Below are 16,649 nucleotides of genomic sequence, written 5' to 3'. Positions count from 1 at the left end.
CACGAGGTGGGCCTAGCCAGAAGCAGTGATGGTTCAAGGATTTACAGAATAAAAAGATTGTTATTCAAACAAAGTAGCCTGAGTTTTATAATCTTGAGTTATTTTGCCAAAATATCAGAGCATTTGGAGGCAAATGTCAAATTTAAAATTACATAATTTCACATTGACATCTGTTCTATATCTACATTTAACCAAAAATCAATGGCTGCTAACTGCATGTTGATTGTATTTTCAGAGTAAGCTCAGGATGAGCTCTGGAGATAAGCTGTGCAGGGCCCACAGAGAATCACTAATAAATCTGCCCGTGGAGCTCATTGAGTACAAGTTCCCTTGGTAACAGGAAATGGCCCGCCAGTCGGGACTCATCATCTGAGCCCTTTATGAAGTAGAACTGTCAATCCCAAACTGGAACTAGCTGATGTATGCTATGAGCAGTGGCTCTATTTTGGTGTTCAACCATAAATGATGTTCCTTTCCAGTCGGGCTTCCTGAGTCAGTACATTGATGATCAGAGCCCGGTAATATTATAAGTTCTGGTTGCTGCATTATAGGAAGGATGTGGAAGTATTGGAAATGGTATAGAGGAGATTAACCAAGATGTTGCCTAGTATAGAGAGAAGGTCTTAAGAGGAAAGGCTGATGGACTTGAGGCTGTTTTCATTAGAGAGAAGGTTAAGAGGTGACTGAATATAGACATACAAGATGATCAGAGGGAGCAAATGTATCTACACCAACCAATAAGGCCATGGTCATTAGCCTGATCAAATGTAGTTTTACTTTTTGTAATTCATTCACAGGATGTGGGCATTGCTACCAAGGCTTTTATTACCCATCCCTAATTTCCCTTAAGGTGGTGATGAGCTACCATCTTGAACCAGTACAGACGGTGTGTTGAAGTACACCCCCAGTGCTAAGTGGGAATGATTTCTGGAATTTTGATTTTTCAGTGACACTGAAGCAACAGCGATATATTTCCACATCAGGATGGTGAGTGGCTTGAAGGAGAACTTACAGTTGATGGTGTTCCCATGTATCAGCTGTCCTTGTCCTACTAGGTCGATGTGGTAGTGGATTTGGAAGGACATATTGCTGTCTTACACTAAACCTTATTTTCTGGGTAAAAAGTCTATTCTGTAGATGCTGTAAGTGTTGTATCCTCTAACACTAATCATACAATAGGTCAAGAAAAAGGAGGATTGCTGCCAGTGAACTACCTCAAACCTCCTTTAACCAGGTCCATACTCTAAGAAAGATGCCAAATATTGCAAGGTACCAACAGTGATCGTCTGAGAGAGTTTCACATTCTCCATGCAATCATGGTTAGGGCCCTGTCATTGAGTCTGAGGTTAAGCCTCTGTGCTCAAGAGGGAGGCAACAGGGTGGGGGGGGGGGGGCGGCGGTTGGTGGGGGGGTTGCCATGGCAGGGACTCAGACCAGGAACAGCCTGTGATTTCTGTCCCTGCCCCTTTTCCCATTTACATAATACACAACAACCTCTCCAGGTAGGAAACACTAATTGCCCACAATTGTAGCATCATTTCAGTACAGTACTTTGGGAACAGAAACTTGGAAGGTGCAACATTTGGTACATAAAACATAATTTTATCATTGTTAATAATGCATCATTGCATTATAATCCAAAAAATTCCAAAATTATTTCTTCCAAGGGCTTTTAGATTAAGGAGATTATAGTTATTTCAAAACTTTGGCCATTAGTCATTTTTATAGGTGTAAAAGTGTCATTTTACTAACCAGAGGATGCTGCTGACTCTATCCTGTACAGTTTAATGATGGTCTTCAACCAGTGTACCACAGCAGTGTGGTGTGAGAACTGTCCAAGTATGCCATGAAATTTTGTACTAAAGTAAAGAAAAACAAATGTAATCAAACATTGTTTCATCTTCAACAATATTCTGTCCAACCAAAATTATAATTCAAAAACCTCAAAGTTTGGACTGCAGTACGTAAATATCCAATGATCTCTGACCGTGCTATTACTGTATTCTTGCTGTTTCTGAAATCATATCTCAGTGAGCTAGTGTTTCCAACACTAGAGAGTGCATGAAAACAACAGGAGGGAGAGCTTGTCAATGGAGCAAGGTTTGTAGGTGGCCGTTTCATCAATTCCTCCTGGGATCAATAGACAGCACACACTGGCAAACCCAGGCCTCCCACTAACCAGGTAAATTGCAATTTTCTCCACTTTGAGTTTTGCTCTGATCCATTGAGTCTCAATTAGGTATCGGTTCAATTACTTCATAAAAAACATTCTTTTAAACATAGTGTTACAAAAATGAAATGTCTTCTGCAAAATTTAAACTCTGAACTGACTGCAACATGTGGAACAGATTAAAGTCTGTAAATAGTTAAAAATTGTTGAATTGAGCAGACATTAACAATGTTTTGGTACTCATGGTTGAAGATGGTGTATTTTTTCAGAGTTTTTGTTTCTTCTGTATCTTGTGTATGCACTATGTTGCAAACCTCTCCAGTAAGACAATAACTATTATAAATTTAAGCAATGGGCAATTAATTTGGCTGAAAAAGTGGGTGTACTATGGAATTGTTTGTCTCACTGAAGTGTGCTGAGTTGTTGAAAGAGTTGGGAATAAATGCCCTAACATATAGTGCAGCCACACAGTACGGCTGTGGGAAAATGGATCTGGTACCCTGGCTCTTGGAAACTAAACAATTCAAATTCTGGCTTTCATTCCCAAATATTCATCAACTCAATGACCCCATTCTAAAGGGATTAAAGCCCTTGTTTTTAATCAATTAAATATTGCGTTAACATAATTAAATAGCACTAATCCGTTATGACAAGTGCATATCCCATGCAGTCAGGTTATATATCTGGTAACATTCAGGGCTTGTTAGCTCACACTCAATCAATTCCTCAATCAACTTTTCAAAATAAGATGATTGTTGAGCAAGCACATTGAGGTGAGGAGAGAGTTTGACTCCTTTAGCCAGTGCAGGAATTGAACCCATATGGTTAGCAACACTCTGCATTGAAACACAGCTGAGAGTGTGTTGCTGGAAAAGCACAGCAGGTCAGTCAGCATCCAAGGAGGAGGAGCATTGACGTTTTGGGCCAGAGCCCTTCATCAGGAATGAGAATTGAAAAATAGCTGTCCAGCCAACTGATCTAACTGAACACAGTTTTCAGGCTGCAGGAACATTTACACTGAATCAGGCTTAATGTCCAGGACAGAATAATGAGGTGAAAGTTTCTTCTGACTGGTGTATTGAACCATCCTGTATCAGTCCTGGGAGTCTGTAATGGGGGGGGTGTACTGGTGCTTTACTCTTTTTCAAAGAATAAATAGCAAAATCAGCTTTATAAATGGAAACAAGCAATCCAGAATTGAAAAAAAAACATGGAAAGCCTTGCCTCCTATTATCCTTAGAGTCATAGAATTAAATGGCATGGAAACAGGTCTTTCAGCTCAAACTGGTCCATGTTGGCCGTAGTGCCCAGTCAGTTAGTTCCAATTGTTTGCATTTGGTCCATATCCCTCTATACCTTTCCCATCCATGAACCTATCCAAATTTAAAAAAAAATATTGCTATTGTACCTACCTTAACCACTTTCTCTGGCAGCCCATTCCATATACGCACCACTCTCTGCATTAAGAAGTTGCCTCTCAGGTCGTATTTAAATCTTTCCTCTCTGACTTTAAACCTATGCCCTCTAATTTTCAATTCCCCATACTTGAGAAAAAGATTATATGCATTTACCCTACCAATGCTCCTCATGATTTTATACACCTCAATGAGGTCACCCCTCCTTCTCCTACATTTCAAGGAGTAAAGTCCTATCCTGGCCAACCTCTCCCTATAATTCAAGCCTACTTGTCCTGGCAACATCCTCGTAAATTTTCTTTGCTCTTTTTCCAGTTTAACAATGTCTTTCCTATAACAGGGTGACCAAAACAGTACAAAATACTCCAAGTGCAGCCTCACCAATGACTTATACAACTGTAACATAATGTCCTACCTCCTATACTTAATGCCTTCTTCACCACCCTGATTATCCGTGATGCCGCTTTCAAAGAACTATGTACTTGTACTCCTAGGTCCCTCTGTTCCACAATACTCCTCAGGACCTTGTTTTAGAAAAGGAAATATGTTGGCCTTACTGGCCAAATGTGACTTCAGACTCACAGCAACGTGGTTGCTCTTAACTGCTATTGAAAATGGCTGTGGAAGCCACTCAGCCTTATCAAAGCACTGTTCAGTGGAGGCTGGGGTTTGGTTAGAGAGTTGTTTTGAAGCAGATTGGTGCCAATGGCAATAAACTGGATAGAATTGAGACTTGCCTTCTAGCTGTACCCATAGCAGAGATTGTGATGTTATTACCCAGACTTCCCTTTGAACAGAGAACTGAACAAAATAAAGAAATTCTTTCTTCTTTTAAGAAAATATTTTAATTTGACTTCCTTAAGTCCAAACTGGATGAGCTTATATTTCACTATGTTAAACTTCATCTGATCTGATCTATTTATGTCTCTTTGTAACGTCCTGTTCCTCCTTATCCAGTTGGAGGTGGGAATCAGAAGCAGGTTTCGATTCTGGGTCATGAAGCTGCCCCAGCTGCAAATTCACCCTCTCGCATGATCTTCATTGGGTTGGGATTTTAACAACTCGAGAAATGGATCTTCCACCCAATTAAGGCCCAGGAAGCTGGAATTCAGGTAGTACACCAAGGAATGAGGCCACATTCAATCCCAAATTGACAGCCGTTGCTGTGGTTGCCATCTCAGTGTCTTCATCTTCAAAGTGTGCATGACAGATAGAGAGCTGGGACCATGGGATAGGGTCAGGAATGGTTGCTTATGAAAACATAATAGTTGCTCAGTCGTTGTTTTTGTCCAAACTTTCACTTTTCTACATCAAAGAAAGTCAGTGCCACTGTCTGCATTGTAGCCAGGCTGTAGCTGGGAAGCCTCAGAGAGTTCTGACAGGAAATCTGCAGAACGTCAGAAGACAAGGTCCCTAATGATCTCAACATCCCCAGTAAACAAAATAGGTGGTAATGTATCAGGGTGTAAAGGTCTGAAAGGGTTAGTACTGAGCAGTGCTTTAAACAACACCTACAATAATTATGTCATATGGACTTAGGACTTTGACCGAGTAAAAGTGATGAAGTGGTCCTGCCTTGGTGTCTCTGTTATGATGTCTGTTATATTACTGTAACTTGTGTCGTGTTGCAAGTGTGTTGGTTAGATCAGTGGCTAGACGGCTGGTTTGTGATTTTCAATTCCAGCATAAACTGACATTACCATGAAGGACTGTCCTTCTCAAACTCTCCCCTCAACACATGTGGTGACCCTTAAACCACTACCTGTCATCTCTCTAATGAGAGAGCAGCCCTATGGTCCATTAGGATTCTACCAATTTTGTCTTTATCACACAATAATGTACATACTGTTTCAGTCAAGATTATCTTCTTTCATCTACAAATAGTTTTCTTTTAACACATTAGATCAAGCAGACCCTGTAGATCCCTACCAGGATAGACAGAGAGTCATAGAGTCATAGAGTCAGAGATGTACAGCACGGAAACAGACCCTTCGATCCAACCTGTCCTTGCCGACCAGATATCCCAACCCAATCTATTCCCACCTGCCAGCACCCGGCCCATATCCCTCCAACTCATTCCTATTCATATACCCATCCAAATGCCTCTTAAATGACACCTTGCAAAATGTCCATATTACAGAGGAGGAAGTGCTGGATGTCTTGAAATGCATAAAGGTGGATAAATCCCCAGGACCTGATCAGGTGTACTCTATAACTCTGTGGGAAGCTAGGGAAGTGATTGCTGGGCCTCTTGCTGAGATATTTGTATCATCGATAGTCACAGGTGAGGTGCCAAAAGACTGGAGGTTGGCTAACATGGTGCCACTGTTAAAAAGGGTGGTAAGGGCAAGCCAGGGAACTATAGACCGGTGAGCCTGACGTCAGTCGTGGGCAAGTTATTGGAGGGAATACTGAGGGACAGGGTGTACATGTATTTAGAGAGGCAAGGACTGATTAGGGATAGTCAACATGGCTTTGTGCATGGGAAATCATGTCCCACAAACTTGATTGAGTGTTTTGTGGAAGTAACAAAGAGGTTTAGTGAGGGCAGAGAAGTAGATGTGATCTATATGGCCTTCAGTAAGGCGTTCGACAAGGTTCCCCATGGGAGACTGGTTAGCAAGGTTAGATCTCACGGAATACAGGGAGAACTAGCCATTTAGATACAGAACTGGCTTAAAGGTAGAAGACCTTTGGCCCATCTGATCAAGATCCTGTTGTAATCTGAGGTAACCATCTTCACTGTCCACTACACCTCCAATTTTGGTATCATCTGCAAACTTACTAAGTATACCTCTTATGCTCACATCCATATCATTTATATAAATGACAAAAAGTAATGGACTCAGCATTGATAATGGTGGCACTCCACTGGTCACAGGCCTCCAATCTGAAAAACAACCCTCCACCACCACTCTCTGTCTTCTACCTTTGAGCCAGTCCATTGGTCTTTGGTAAATAGCATCCCTGCCTCTCAGCCAGATCTTCTGACTCCCATTCCAGGATTTACTGGCCACAGTAAAATTGTTCATGTTGGTAACAGTCTGCTCATCCTAGAAACATTTCCCAACTATTCCCCAAATGGAAAAAAAATGTGAAATCAGCGACAATTAACTGAACCATTTCACAAGGTTACCTTCAGTTTCAGCATAGTACTTTAACAGTATTTAATTGGTGTAAAAAGCTGTGAAACATGAAACCTGCTACAGAAATGCAATTTATTATTTTTAATATTGCTATTAGCATCTGTGATCTGGTTTTCAAATTAAATGGTTTGTGTAGTATTGGGAATATTCCAGCAGATGGCGATGTTTTGCCCAAATTAGGAGGAATGTAGGGAGTGAAGAACATAGAACATATGCATAGAATATAGAAATGTACAGCACAGAACAGGCCCTTTGGCCCATGATGTTGTGCCGAGGTTTAATCCTAATGTGAAATATAATAACCTAACCTATGCACCCCTCAATTCACTGCTATCCATGTGCATGTCCAGCAGTTGCTTAAATGTCCAAAATGACTCTGCTTCCACCACCACAGCTGGCAACACATTCCATGCATTCACAACTCTCTGCGTAAAGAACCTACCTCTGACACCTCCTTTATACCTTCTTCCTAATATCTTCAAACTATGACTCCTCGCACCAGTCAGTCCTGCCCTGGGGAAAAGTCTCTGGCTATTGACTCTATCTATTCCACTCATTATCTTGTATACCTCAATCAGGTTTCCTCTCTTCCTCCTTCTCTCCAGAGAGAAAAATCCAAGCTTATTCAACATTTCTTCATAAGGCAAGCCCTCCTGTCCAGGCAGCATTCTGCTAAACCTTCTTTGCACCCTCTCCAAAGCCTCTGTATCTTTCCTATAGTAGGGCGATCAGCACTGGACACAGTATTCTAAGTGGGTAAAAACAATGACTGTAGATGCTGGAAACCAGATTTTGGATTAGTGGTGCTGGAAGAGCACAGCAGTTCAGGCAGCATCCGAGGAGCAGCAAAATTGACATTTCGGGCAAAAGCCCTTCATCAGGAATAAAGGCAGAGAGCCTGAAGCGTAGAGAGATAAGCTAGAGGAGGGTGGGGGTGGGGAGAAAGTAGCATGGAGTACAATAGGTGAAGCAAATGTGGCTGTGGTAGTGAGTTTGTTTCAGGACATGGTTGAAGAGCTTCAGGGCAGAGGAAATGACCTGGGAATTGCAGTGGGAGAGGGACTCCCTGAGATTCTTGTAGAGAGAGGAGGAAAACTTCTTCAAGGCAGGCATCCTTGCAAGAGGATTTGCAGTAGGGTTAAAATCAACTAGGTAAAAACAATGACTACAGATGCTGGAAACCAGATTTTGGAGTATTCTAGGTGTAGTCTCATCAGGGACTTGTAGAGCTGCAGCAAAACCTCGCGGCTCGATCCCCTTGTTAATGAAAGCCAAAAATCATATGCTTTCTTAACAACCCTATCCACTTGGGTGGCAACTTTGAGGGATCTATGTACTTGCACATCCAGATCCCTCTGTTCAGCCACACTGTCATGAATCCTAATTTTAATCCTATATTCAGCATTTGAGTTCGACCTTCAAAAATGCATCACTTCGCATTTCCTGAAAAGTCAATTTCCTGAAAACAAGTAATAGGTGTGGAACTCTCATGCAAACCTTCCTGCATGATCCACAAACTCTTTGCTTTATGATAGGAATATTGAAGGGTAATAAGAAAAACGGGGTTAGGCTGACGGTGATATTAAAGAGAGATGGAAAGTGCTGGAGAAATTTGGCACCGTTGAAACAGAGTTAATGTTTCAAATCCATAATTACTCTTCAAGAAGTTGTTTCTCTCCCCAGATGGTGCCAGACCTTTGAGTTTCTTCAGCACTTTCTATTTTTATTATAGGTCTCTATCACCCACTGTGTTTTGTTTTTATTTGGTATATTAAAGGGTAGGGAGAATGAGCAGAAGAGTGGGATTAAACTTGATGGGTTACGAAAGGCTGTGAGGAGTAGAATTAGTTGGCCTGGTATGAACTAGAAGGACTGAATGGCTTCTTTCTTTGTATTAATGACAGCCTCCATGGAGAAGGTGGTCATTTGAAATTTGTTAAGCTGAATGGCCCGTTTTGGTGCTGGAGCAATTAGTTTTACTGTGGTTACTGACAGGAATATGAGGCAGAGATGTTGCTGTTGATCTCTCATGAATACTTTGGAAAAATCCTCAAGTGGCAGCAATTATGACTATCACTGAGTTCCAGTAAAATCCTGAAGAAATTTTACACTATCTGCAAAATGTCAATCAGAAACATTCTATCATTTTACCTGCAACCGTTTTAATTTAATCTTATTCAGTAAATTATGATTGCGCCTTGTAAATCCATCCCTGTTGTGGACTGGGCACTATCGGGGGTGCCCTGGTTAACTCTCAGCATATAGCTCATCATTAACATTACATTCCAACAAATGTTGGCCATCTGCTTAATTCATTCACTCTTTTCCTGATGATATAAATTATTTCCATCTGACTCCTGTGCGTGTACAAAATCTCCACTCTGCAAAGTAGATTTATTTCCAATCACCATTTGTTAAATCTCCTTCCTTACAGCCGTTGTGGTCGGAAGCTGATTTAAGCCTGATTATAGTTGGGGCAGAGTGGGACTGATGTATTGCCCCGTGCTCCATTGATCTACTTTCTGCACAACTGTCTCTGTCAGGCTGCTGCCATCTCTTTTTTTTATTTTCCTCCCGTGTAATGTGTGTCGGCACCCATTGGTTGAGTACAAGTGAAAACTGAGCCCACCTTGAAGATGCAGGTCCAATGGGAGCAAGTAGAGCCGGCTGTTAAAGAGGAAGGATGCTGACAAACTCCTTGAAACAAACAAGTGGCTCCTTGAAACGCACCTCCATTAAACGTACGATATCTGGGTCACAGAAGGTGAGTAACACGGTGGTAGTCACAGTCCAAGCTGTTGATTCATCTTCATCATCCTGTGTATAAACAGTGCTTAACTATCAATCAATCAAGTGTAGAACTGAGCTTAAGGAGACCATTACAGGAGAGGGATCCAGATCCATTCCAGGTCCAATCTTTTATAATTTGAGACAGATTTAAAGACTTAAATTTTCCTCCAGTTTGTGTCTGATTAAGGGACAGGTTTTGTTATGATAACTGCATCATACAAGCCCTTTTACGATTATTACATGTGTAAGTGTGACATTGACTTAAAATTAAACTGAGCATGTTTATTTCCCAATCTCCTCACTCTTGCTGGGTCTGATTTCCAGGTCACCTAATATTCTCTTGTGCTTTGTACAGTTATGCCAAGGAAGTGATCGGTAACAGGCTATTTGACAGTTGAGGATATCACTGACAATCTAATTCTATCCACATCCAATTCTCCACATTTCCAGCAAAACTGACTGACAAAGTTCAAAGTGTGAACATCCAGGTGATTATTGGGAGGGGGAAAGACAGAAACACTGAAGGCATTCCAGTGATCTTATGCCAAATAAGCAGAGGCTAATGTTCGCTGGCCCTTTTGAGGGATTATTGTGTGGATATTGGATGGGGAGGTGTGTGTATGTATGTATGGCGTGGGTGGAGGGGGGAATGGGGTGTTGGTGGTCAAGAGACCTCATAGGGGTGATTGTACAATGGTAATGTTACTGGATAATTAATTCAAAGGCCTGGACTAATATACTGGAGAAATTAATTCAAGTCTCGTCACAGAACCTGTGGAATTTTATTTCATTAAAAATCTGGAATAAATAAAAACTTGTTAAATAGCATGGATTGTCATAAAAACCCATCTGATTCATGAGCATCCTTTAAAGCAGGAAACCTGTCATCCTTACCTAGTGTGGCCTCCATATGACTCCAGAACAATATGGTGAACTTCTACCTGCCCTCTGAAATGGCCTGAATAAAGCACTCAGATAACAGGGAAATTAGGAACAGGACACAAATACTGGCCTTGACAGTGACACTTGCATCTCAAGAATGGATTTAAGAAAATGTTTGTTTCGGGTGGCAGTGAGGAACTGGGGGTTGAGGAATGTGCTGTTGGACTGGGGGATGGCATGTAAGAGATTGATGCATGTTCTATATACCCCAAGATCACAACTTCCAACCTTCACGCAGTACATTTTCAATTACCTGCCTCTGTGTTGTCTTTTCACGATTACATGAACAGTACGGAGGACTCCTGGCATTTGTAGCTTACAGCAAACTAAAAGAATGAGAAACTCTTCACAAACAAGATATGAGCGATAATGAGATCAAAACAAGAAAAACACTAAACTGAAAAGAAGAACATTGACAAATTGTCTTCCTTTACAACTGAAACCATGTGCTGGGAATAGTCAGTTTTCTGATTTTGGCATGGATTTATGACAGTATGTCCTATGATGGCAATTCTTTGTGAGTAATTCTGAACACAAATTTATATGTTTGAACACATTCCCCTTTAACGTGTTGTCAGTACAGGGATTAAAGACATTAGTCATTGTCCAAGCAATTTAATCAAATCTCATTTAAAACTATTTGGATTTTGATATCAATCAGGGAATATTTAACTCTAAGCATGATAAGTCCTAGAATGTTTAGAATGACAGGAATCTGACCATGAAATGTGGAAATACTTAATGATCAATACTACATTAGGGTGAAATATTAAAACCATTTGTGACCACAGCATTTTGGGAGGTTCTCATTCTTCACCTTGGGATACTGCTCACCCATGAGCTGACTTGCTGATCTTGATGTAGGGCTTTACGAAGTATTGAGCAGAGGCCACTGTAGAACTGCCACAGGGAGACAGGACAGGACCACTCAGTCATTTTGGCCATTGGTCAGAACAGACTAGAAATAAATTGGGAACAGTCACTGATGTAGCATCTTAGTTGTGGTCAATATGTGACTTGCGGACTAGGCAAGTTATAAGCAGTGTGGAGCATTCATCGAGTCTTGTGTTCCAGAATTATAACGGACACATTTATAGGAAGCAAATGTTAGAGGTTAATTCATCAAATGAACAAATGAGGTGTTTATTTTTAAAAATAGATGCCTGATCTCAAATTCATTCATGTAGCATTATACAATGACATGACAGTAAGTGGCCATTTACCCATGGGACTTTGCTGACTTATTGAAGGAGTTATCCATTTGGTTACCTTCTCTTCGTCTCTTCCCATTATTGTGCACATTTTTAACTTTTAAAGGATTTATTCAATTCATTGTTGAAAGACGCAATTAATCTGCTTCTACAAGCATTTTTAATGAATTTCTGAATGAGCAAATTATTCAAACAGATTTTATCCTTTTGTCTTCAACATCTTAAATCAATGTCCTGTATCCCAGTGAGAGTCAGCATCTCCAGGAACTTGCAATTATGATGCAATTAGACAAGATTTGGGATGCATAGGATGGTGAAAGAAACTGCAGGGATTGGGAACAATTAAAATGTGGAGTTTATTCAAGGAACAACTACTGCGTGTCCTTAATAAGTGTGTACATCAGGCAGGGAGGAAGTGCTCAAGTGAGGGAACCGTAGTTTACTGAAGAAGTTGAATCTCTTGTCAAGAGGAAGACGGGAGCTTATGTAAAGATGAGACATGAAGGCTCAAAACAAGTTAGCTAGGAAAGACCCAAAGAGAGAGCTAAGAAGAGCCAGGAGGTGACATGAGAAGTCATTTTCAGGTAAGATCAAGGTAAACCCTAAAGCTTTCTATTGGTATGTCAGGAATAAAAGAATGACTAGAGTAAGATTAGGGCCAATCAAAGACAGTAGTAGGAAGTTGTGCATGGAATCTGAGGAGATAGGAGAAGTGCTAAATGAAAATATTTGGTCAGTATTCACACAGGAAAAAGACAATATTGTCGAGGAGTATATTGATATAAAGGCTACTAGACTAGACAGAATTGACGTTCACAAGGAGGAGGTGTAAGCAATTCTGGAAAGTGTGAAAATAGCTAAGTCCCCTGGGCCAGATGGGATTTTTTTTAGATTCCCTACAGTGTGGAAACAGGCTCTTCAGCCCAACCAGTCCACACCAACCCTCCGAAGAGTAACCCACCCAGACCCAACTCCCTCTGACTAATGCAACTAACACTATGGGCAATTTAGCATGGCCAATTCACCTGACCTACACATCTTTGGACTGTGGGGGGAAACCAGAACACCCGGAGTATTGCAGAGCCTTTGGCTTTGATCTTTATGTTATCATTGTGTACAGGAATAGTGATTGGAGGATAGCAAATGTTGTCCCCTTGTTCAACAATAGGAGTAGAGACAACCTTGGTAATTATAGACCAGTGAGCCTTACTTCAATTGTGGGTAAAGTGTTGCAAAAGGTTGCAAGAGAGAGGACTTATAACCAACTAGAGAGAAATAAATTAATTAGCGATAGTCAACACGGTTTTGTGAAGGGTAGGTCGTGCCTCCCAAACCTTATTGAGTTCTTTGAGAAGGTGACCAAACAGGTGTTTGAGGATAAAGTGGTTTATGTGCTGTATATGGATTTCAATAAAGCATTTGATAAGATGCCCCACAGTAGGCTGATGCAGAAAATACAGAGGCATGGGATTGAGGGTAATTTAGCGGTTGGATCAGAAATTGGCTAGCTGAAAGAAGACAGAGGATAGTGGTTGATGGGAATGTTCATCCTGGAGTTCAGTTACTAGTGGTGTACCACAAGGATCTGTTTTGGGGCCACTGCTGTGTGTCATTTTCATAAATGACCTGGATAGGGCTTAGAAAGATGGGCTAATAAATTTACGGATGACACTAAGGTCAATATGCATTAGACAGATAAACTGTGATTATTTTTCTGTGACCTCTATTTACAAGCCTGTCAGTAATTCCTCATCTAGAGAGAATGTAGAACTATAGCTTTCACCTGGGTCTTTGGAACATTTGCACAGTTGTTCCAATTATGGCGAATCAGTTGAACATGAACCTGGGTTCCTCGAGTTGAAAAGTGAATTTGAATTTTGAGGACTTTCTCCTGTGGCTGGCCAATCATTGCAGCAGCTAAGCATCAGGAGTGTGGATGTGGGGTGAAAGGATCCTTTTGCACGGTGGTGATGGGTTCTTATCAACAAATGCCTCATCTCACATGTGAAGTAAAATCTTCAGACCAAGAGGATGTCATGAAGTCACAGAAGGATGTACCTTTCAGCTCAACTCATGAGCCAAACAAAACAGCTTCTTCAATTCCTGGTCACATGAGCTGCTGCTTAAATGGCTACACTTGACTCACAGAGTTCAAAGGTCATATCCACTGGCGTGGAGAATTGTAAGAAAACAACAAGAACCTGATTATGGGACCGGATCACTAAATTGAACGAGACACTGAAGTTACAAAGTATTCTAACTTCATTGTAACTACATTGTTAGTGAACTGAAGAAATTCCCAGGAACTAAAGGTGAGAAAGTTGAAGAAATGGAAGACTTGGTCTACTTTATAACAGAGGTTGTTCCCCAGTCTGAAATGTAACTTCACTAACATTTCATTATCAAGGTAGAATTATGATGCATATTTAAATTTTACTTTCTGATTTTGTGTTTCCATTCTTAGAACATTGCTTTACTTAGACCGATCAGTGTGTAATTCTTGTTTAAATGAGTTGGACACATGACTGGCAGCTAACTTTGTGGTACGGCCAGACTCCTTTTGAGTTGAAAAACTGATGATTAAGTTTAGTCGCTAGAGTGCCAGGTTTCCAGGAACTGCTGGCCAGAGGCAGGGACTGTCTGTAATGGGTAGGTGCCAGAGCCACCAGGGAAGGCTGAGGCTGTTATGACATCCAGGTGTGTGAGTTTACAGATTTCTTTGTAGTTTTGGACAGTGAAAAATCTCCTGAAACTACACAGAAACCTTGGCCTTCACCTACACCCATGTGATTTCCATCAATTCCTCCTCGGCGTTAAGAAATTCCCCTTGGGAGCGGTGGGTTTGGAATAATAGAGCCACAGAACAAAACTCTGGTTTCAATATTAATAAAAATGCCTTTTGAATTTAATTTCAATCCTTGATTTATGGTTAAACTTGTCATAAGTTTGTGTCAGTGTGTCTCTCAAATATTAAGCTAAAGGACTTAATTTTGCAGGAAATGGATAGATGCAGCATTAGGGAGACAAAATTCTCCCAAATTTCACTCTCCATCTGATTCAACTTGACAAAACTTTATTGCCTGTTTCCAAGTCAGCACAAAGTCCAATTTACATACCATCCTTGTGCTTACTGACCTATATGGGCTCTTTGAGATCAAATCCCTCAATGGTCTTGCCCCCTCTTTACCTCTCCTCCAGCCCCACAACTGTCGAAGGTGACTCATTTATAATTTTCAGCTTGCCACCAATGCTAGCTGTGCAGTGAGCTTCCTAGTCCTTCTGCTTTGAAATTCCCTCCCTAAATCTCCCTATTGCTCTTCCACCTCCTTCAGGAGGATCTTTAAAAGCCATTTCTTTGACCAAGCTTTCAGTCACCTCTAATAATCGTTTCAATGGTGCAGTGTCAGCTTTTATCTAGCATGCTATTGTTAAACACCTTGAGATATTTAATTATGTTACTAATGTTGTATGAATGCAAGGTATCAGAGTATAAGAGTCCACATTTTCTCAAATGAGATTCCATTTTTTTTGTTAGCAACAGAACAATAGGCAATGGGCTGAAGGGGTGAGAGTGTATGCTCCTTCACTGACATCTGATTGTGAAAACTGCAATACAACATAAACTTGTTTTTTATCTCTAGATTATATCCTTGAATTTAATTTGAATTTAAAATTTGAATTTAAAAATTCTTATTTCTAACTCCAGGGTCACAAAGCTTGGATCGAGAAACATTTCCAGAAACGTGATTGTATTTGTGTTATTCCGAACCCCAAAGATCCACAAAGGTAACAGTACAGTTCTGAAGAGCTGGGCATTCAATGTTATGAAGTTTCAAGGTTAAATGCAAGTTGTGTTGGTGACTTAGTGTCTCCTTTGGATGTGATAATTCAGCTCCCTCTTTTTCCAAGGTGCGGCTGTGGTCAGCTGATTGGCCAACATGTCACAATTGCTCCAATTGCCCCATCCAGTGACACAGGAGAGGAGGAGAAGCAGGTGGTTCAGCCCGAGAAATGGACACCCCTGAAACACACTCAGGCTAGTCCCACTGATGCTTATGGAGCCATGGAATTTCAAGGTGGTGGGCACACCAGCAAAGCCATGGTAAGGACTAACACCAAATTGTACATTATGAATTTCATGTGATATTGACCCAAATCAACACCAAAATCTTTCTTTGCATTCCACCTTGGAGACACTGGATTTGGTTATACCTTCCCAAAGTGTTTGATCTAAGCATTAGACTTGGTACAATGTAAATAAATATTCATGAAGATAATTAAATACATGAATCTGATCCTAATGATTATGTATCTGTTGTTCACTGTCTGGGAATAAGACCATAAGACATAGGAGTGGAAGTAAGGCCATTCGGCCCATCAAGTCCACTCCACCATTCAATCATGGCTGATGAGCATTTCAACTCCACTTACCCGCATTCTCCCCGTAGCCCTTAATTCCTTGTGACATCAAGAACTTATCAATCTGTGCCTTGAAGACATTTAGCGCCCGGCCTCCACTGCACTCTGCAGCAATGAATTCCACAGGCCCACCACTCTCTGGCTGAAGAAATGTCTCCGCATTTCTGTTCTGAATTTACCCCCTCTAATTCTAAGGCTGTGTCCTCGGGTCCTAGTCTCCTCGACTAATGGAAACAATTTCCTAGTGTCCACCCTTTCCAAGCCATGTATTATCTTGTAAGTTTCTATTAAATCTCCCCTTAATCTTCTTAACGCCAATGAATATAATCCCAGGATCCTCAGCCATTCCTCGTATGTTAGACCTACCATTCCAGGGATCATCCGTGTGAATCTCCGCTGGACACGCTCCAGTGCCAGGATGTCCTTCCTGAGGTGTGGGGACCAAAACTGGACACAGTACTCCAAATGGGACATAACCAGAGCTTTATAAAGTCTCAGTCACACAACGGTGCTTTTATATTCCAACCCTCTTGAGATAAATGACAACATTGCATTC

The 16,649-nt window shown here is 41.0% G+C and overlaps 1 protein-coding gene across 2 annotated transcripts in view; it reads left to right on the top strand.

Moving 5' to 3' along the window:
* Window positions 1-9,178: 9,178 nt before the first annotated feature.
* The window catches only part of trpm1a (transient receptor potential cation channel, subfamily M, member 1a), a 77,230-nt gene continuing 69,759 nt past the window's right edge, over window positions 9,179-16,649 (top strand). For both annotated transcript variants that reach the window (XM_072552760.1, XM_072552759.1), the window contains exons 1-3: window positions 9,179-9,495; window positions 15,381-15,460; window positions 15,584-15,776. In XM_072552760.1, the coding sequence (XP_072408861.1) occupies window positions 9,415-9,495; window positions 15,381-15,460; window positions 15,584-15,776 (354 nt within the window). In that variant the 5' untranslated portion in view covers window positions 9,179-9,414. The remainder of the gene's footprint in view (window positions 9,496-15,380; window positions 15,461-15,583; window positions 15,777-16,649) is intronic.

The sequence above is a fragment of the Chiloscyllium punctatum genome, chromosome 33 (genome assembly GCF_047496795.1).
Source record: "Chiloscyllium punctatum isolate Juve2018m chromosome 33, sChiPun1.3, whole genome shotgun sequence".
Taxonomy (NCBI): domain Eukaryota; kingdom Metazoa; phylum Chordata; class Chondrichthyes; order Orectolobiformes; family Hemiscylliidae; genus Chiloscyllium; species Chiloscyllium punctatum.
This window is presented reverse-complemented; position numbering and strand designations above follow the sequence as displayed.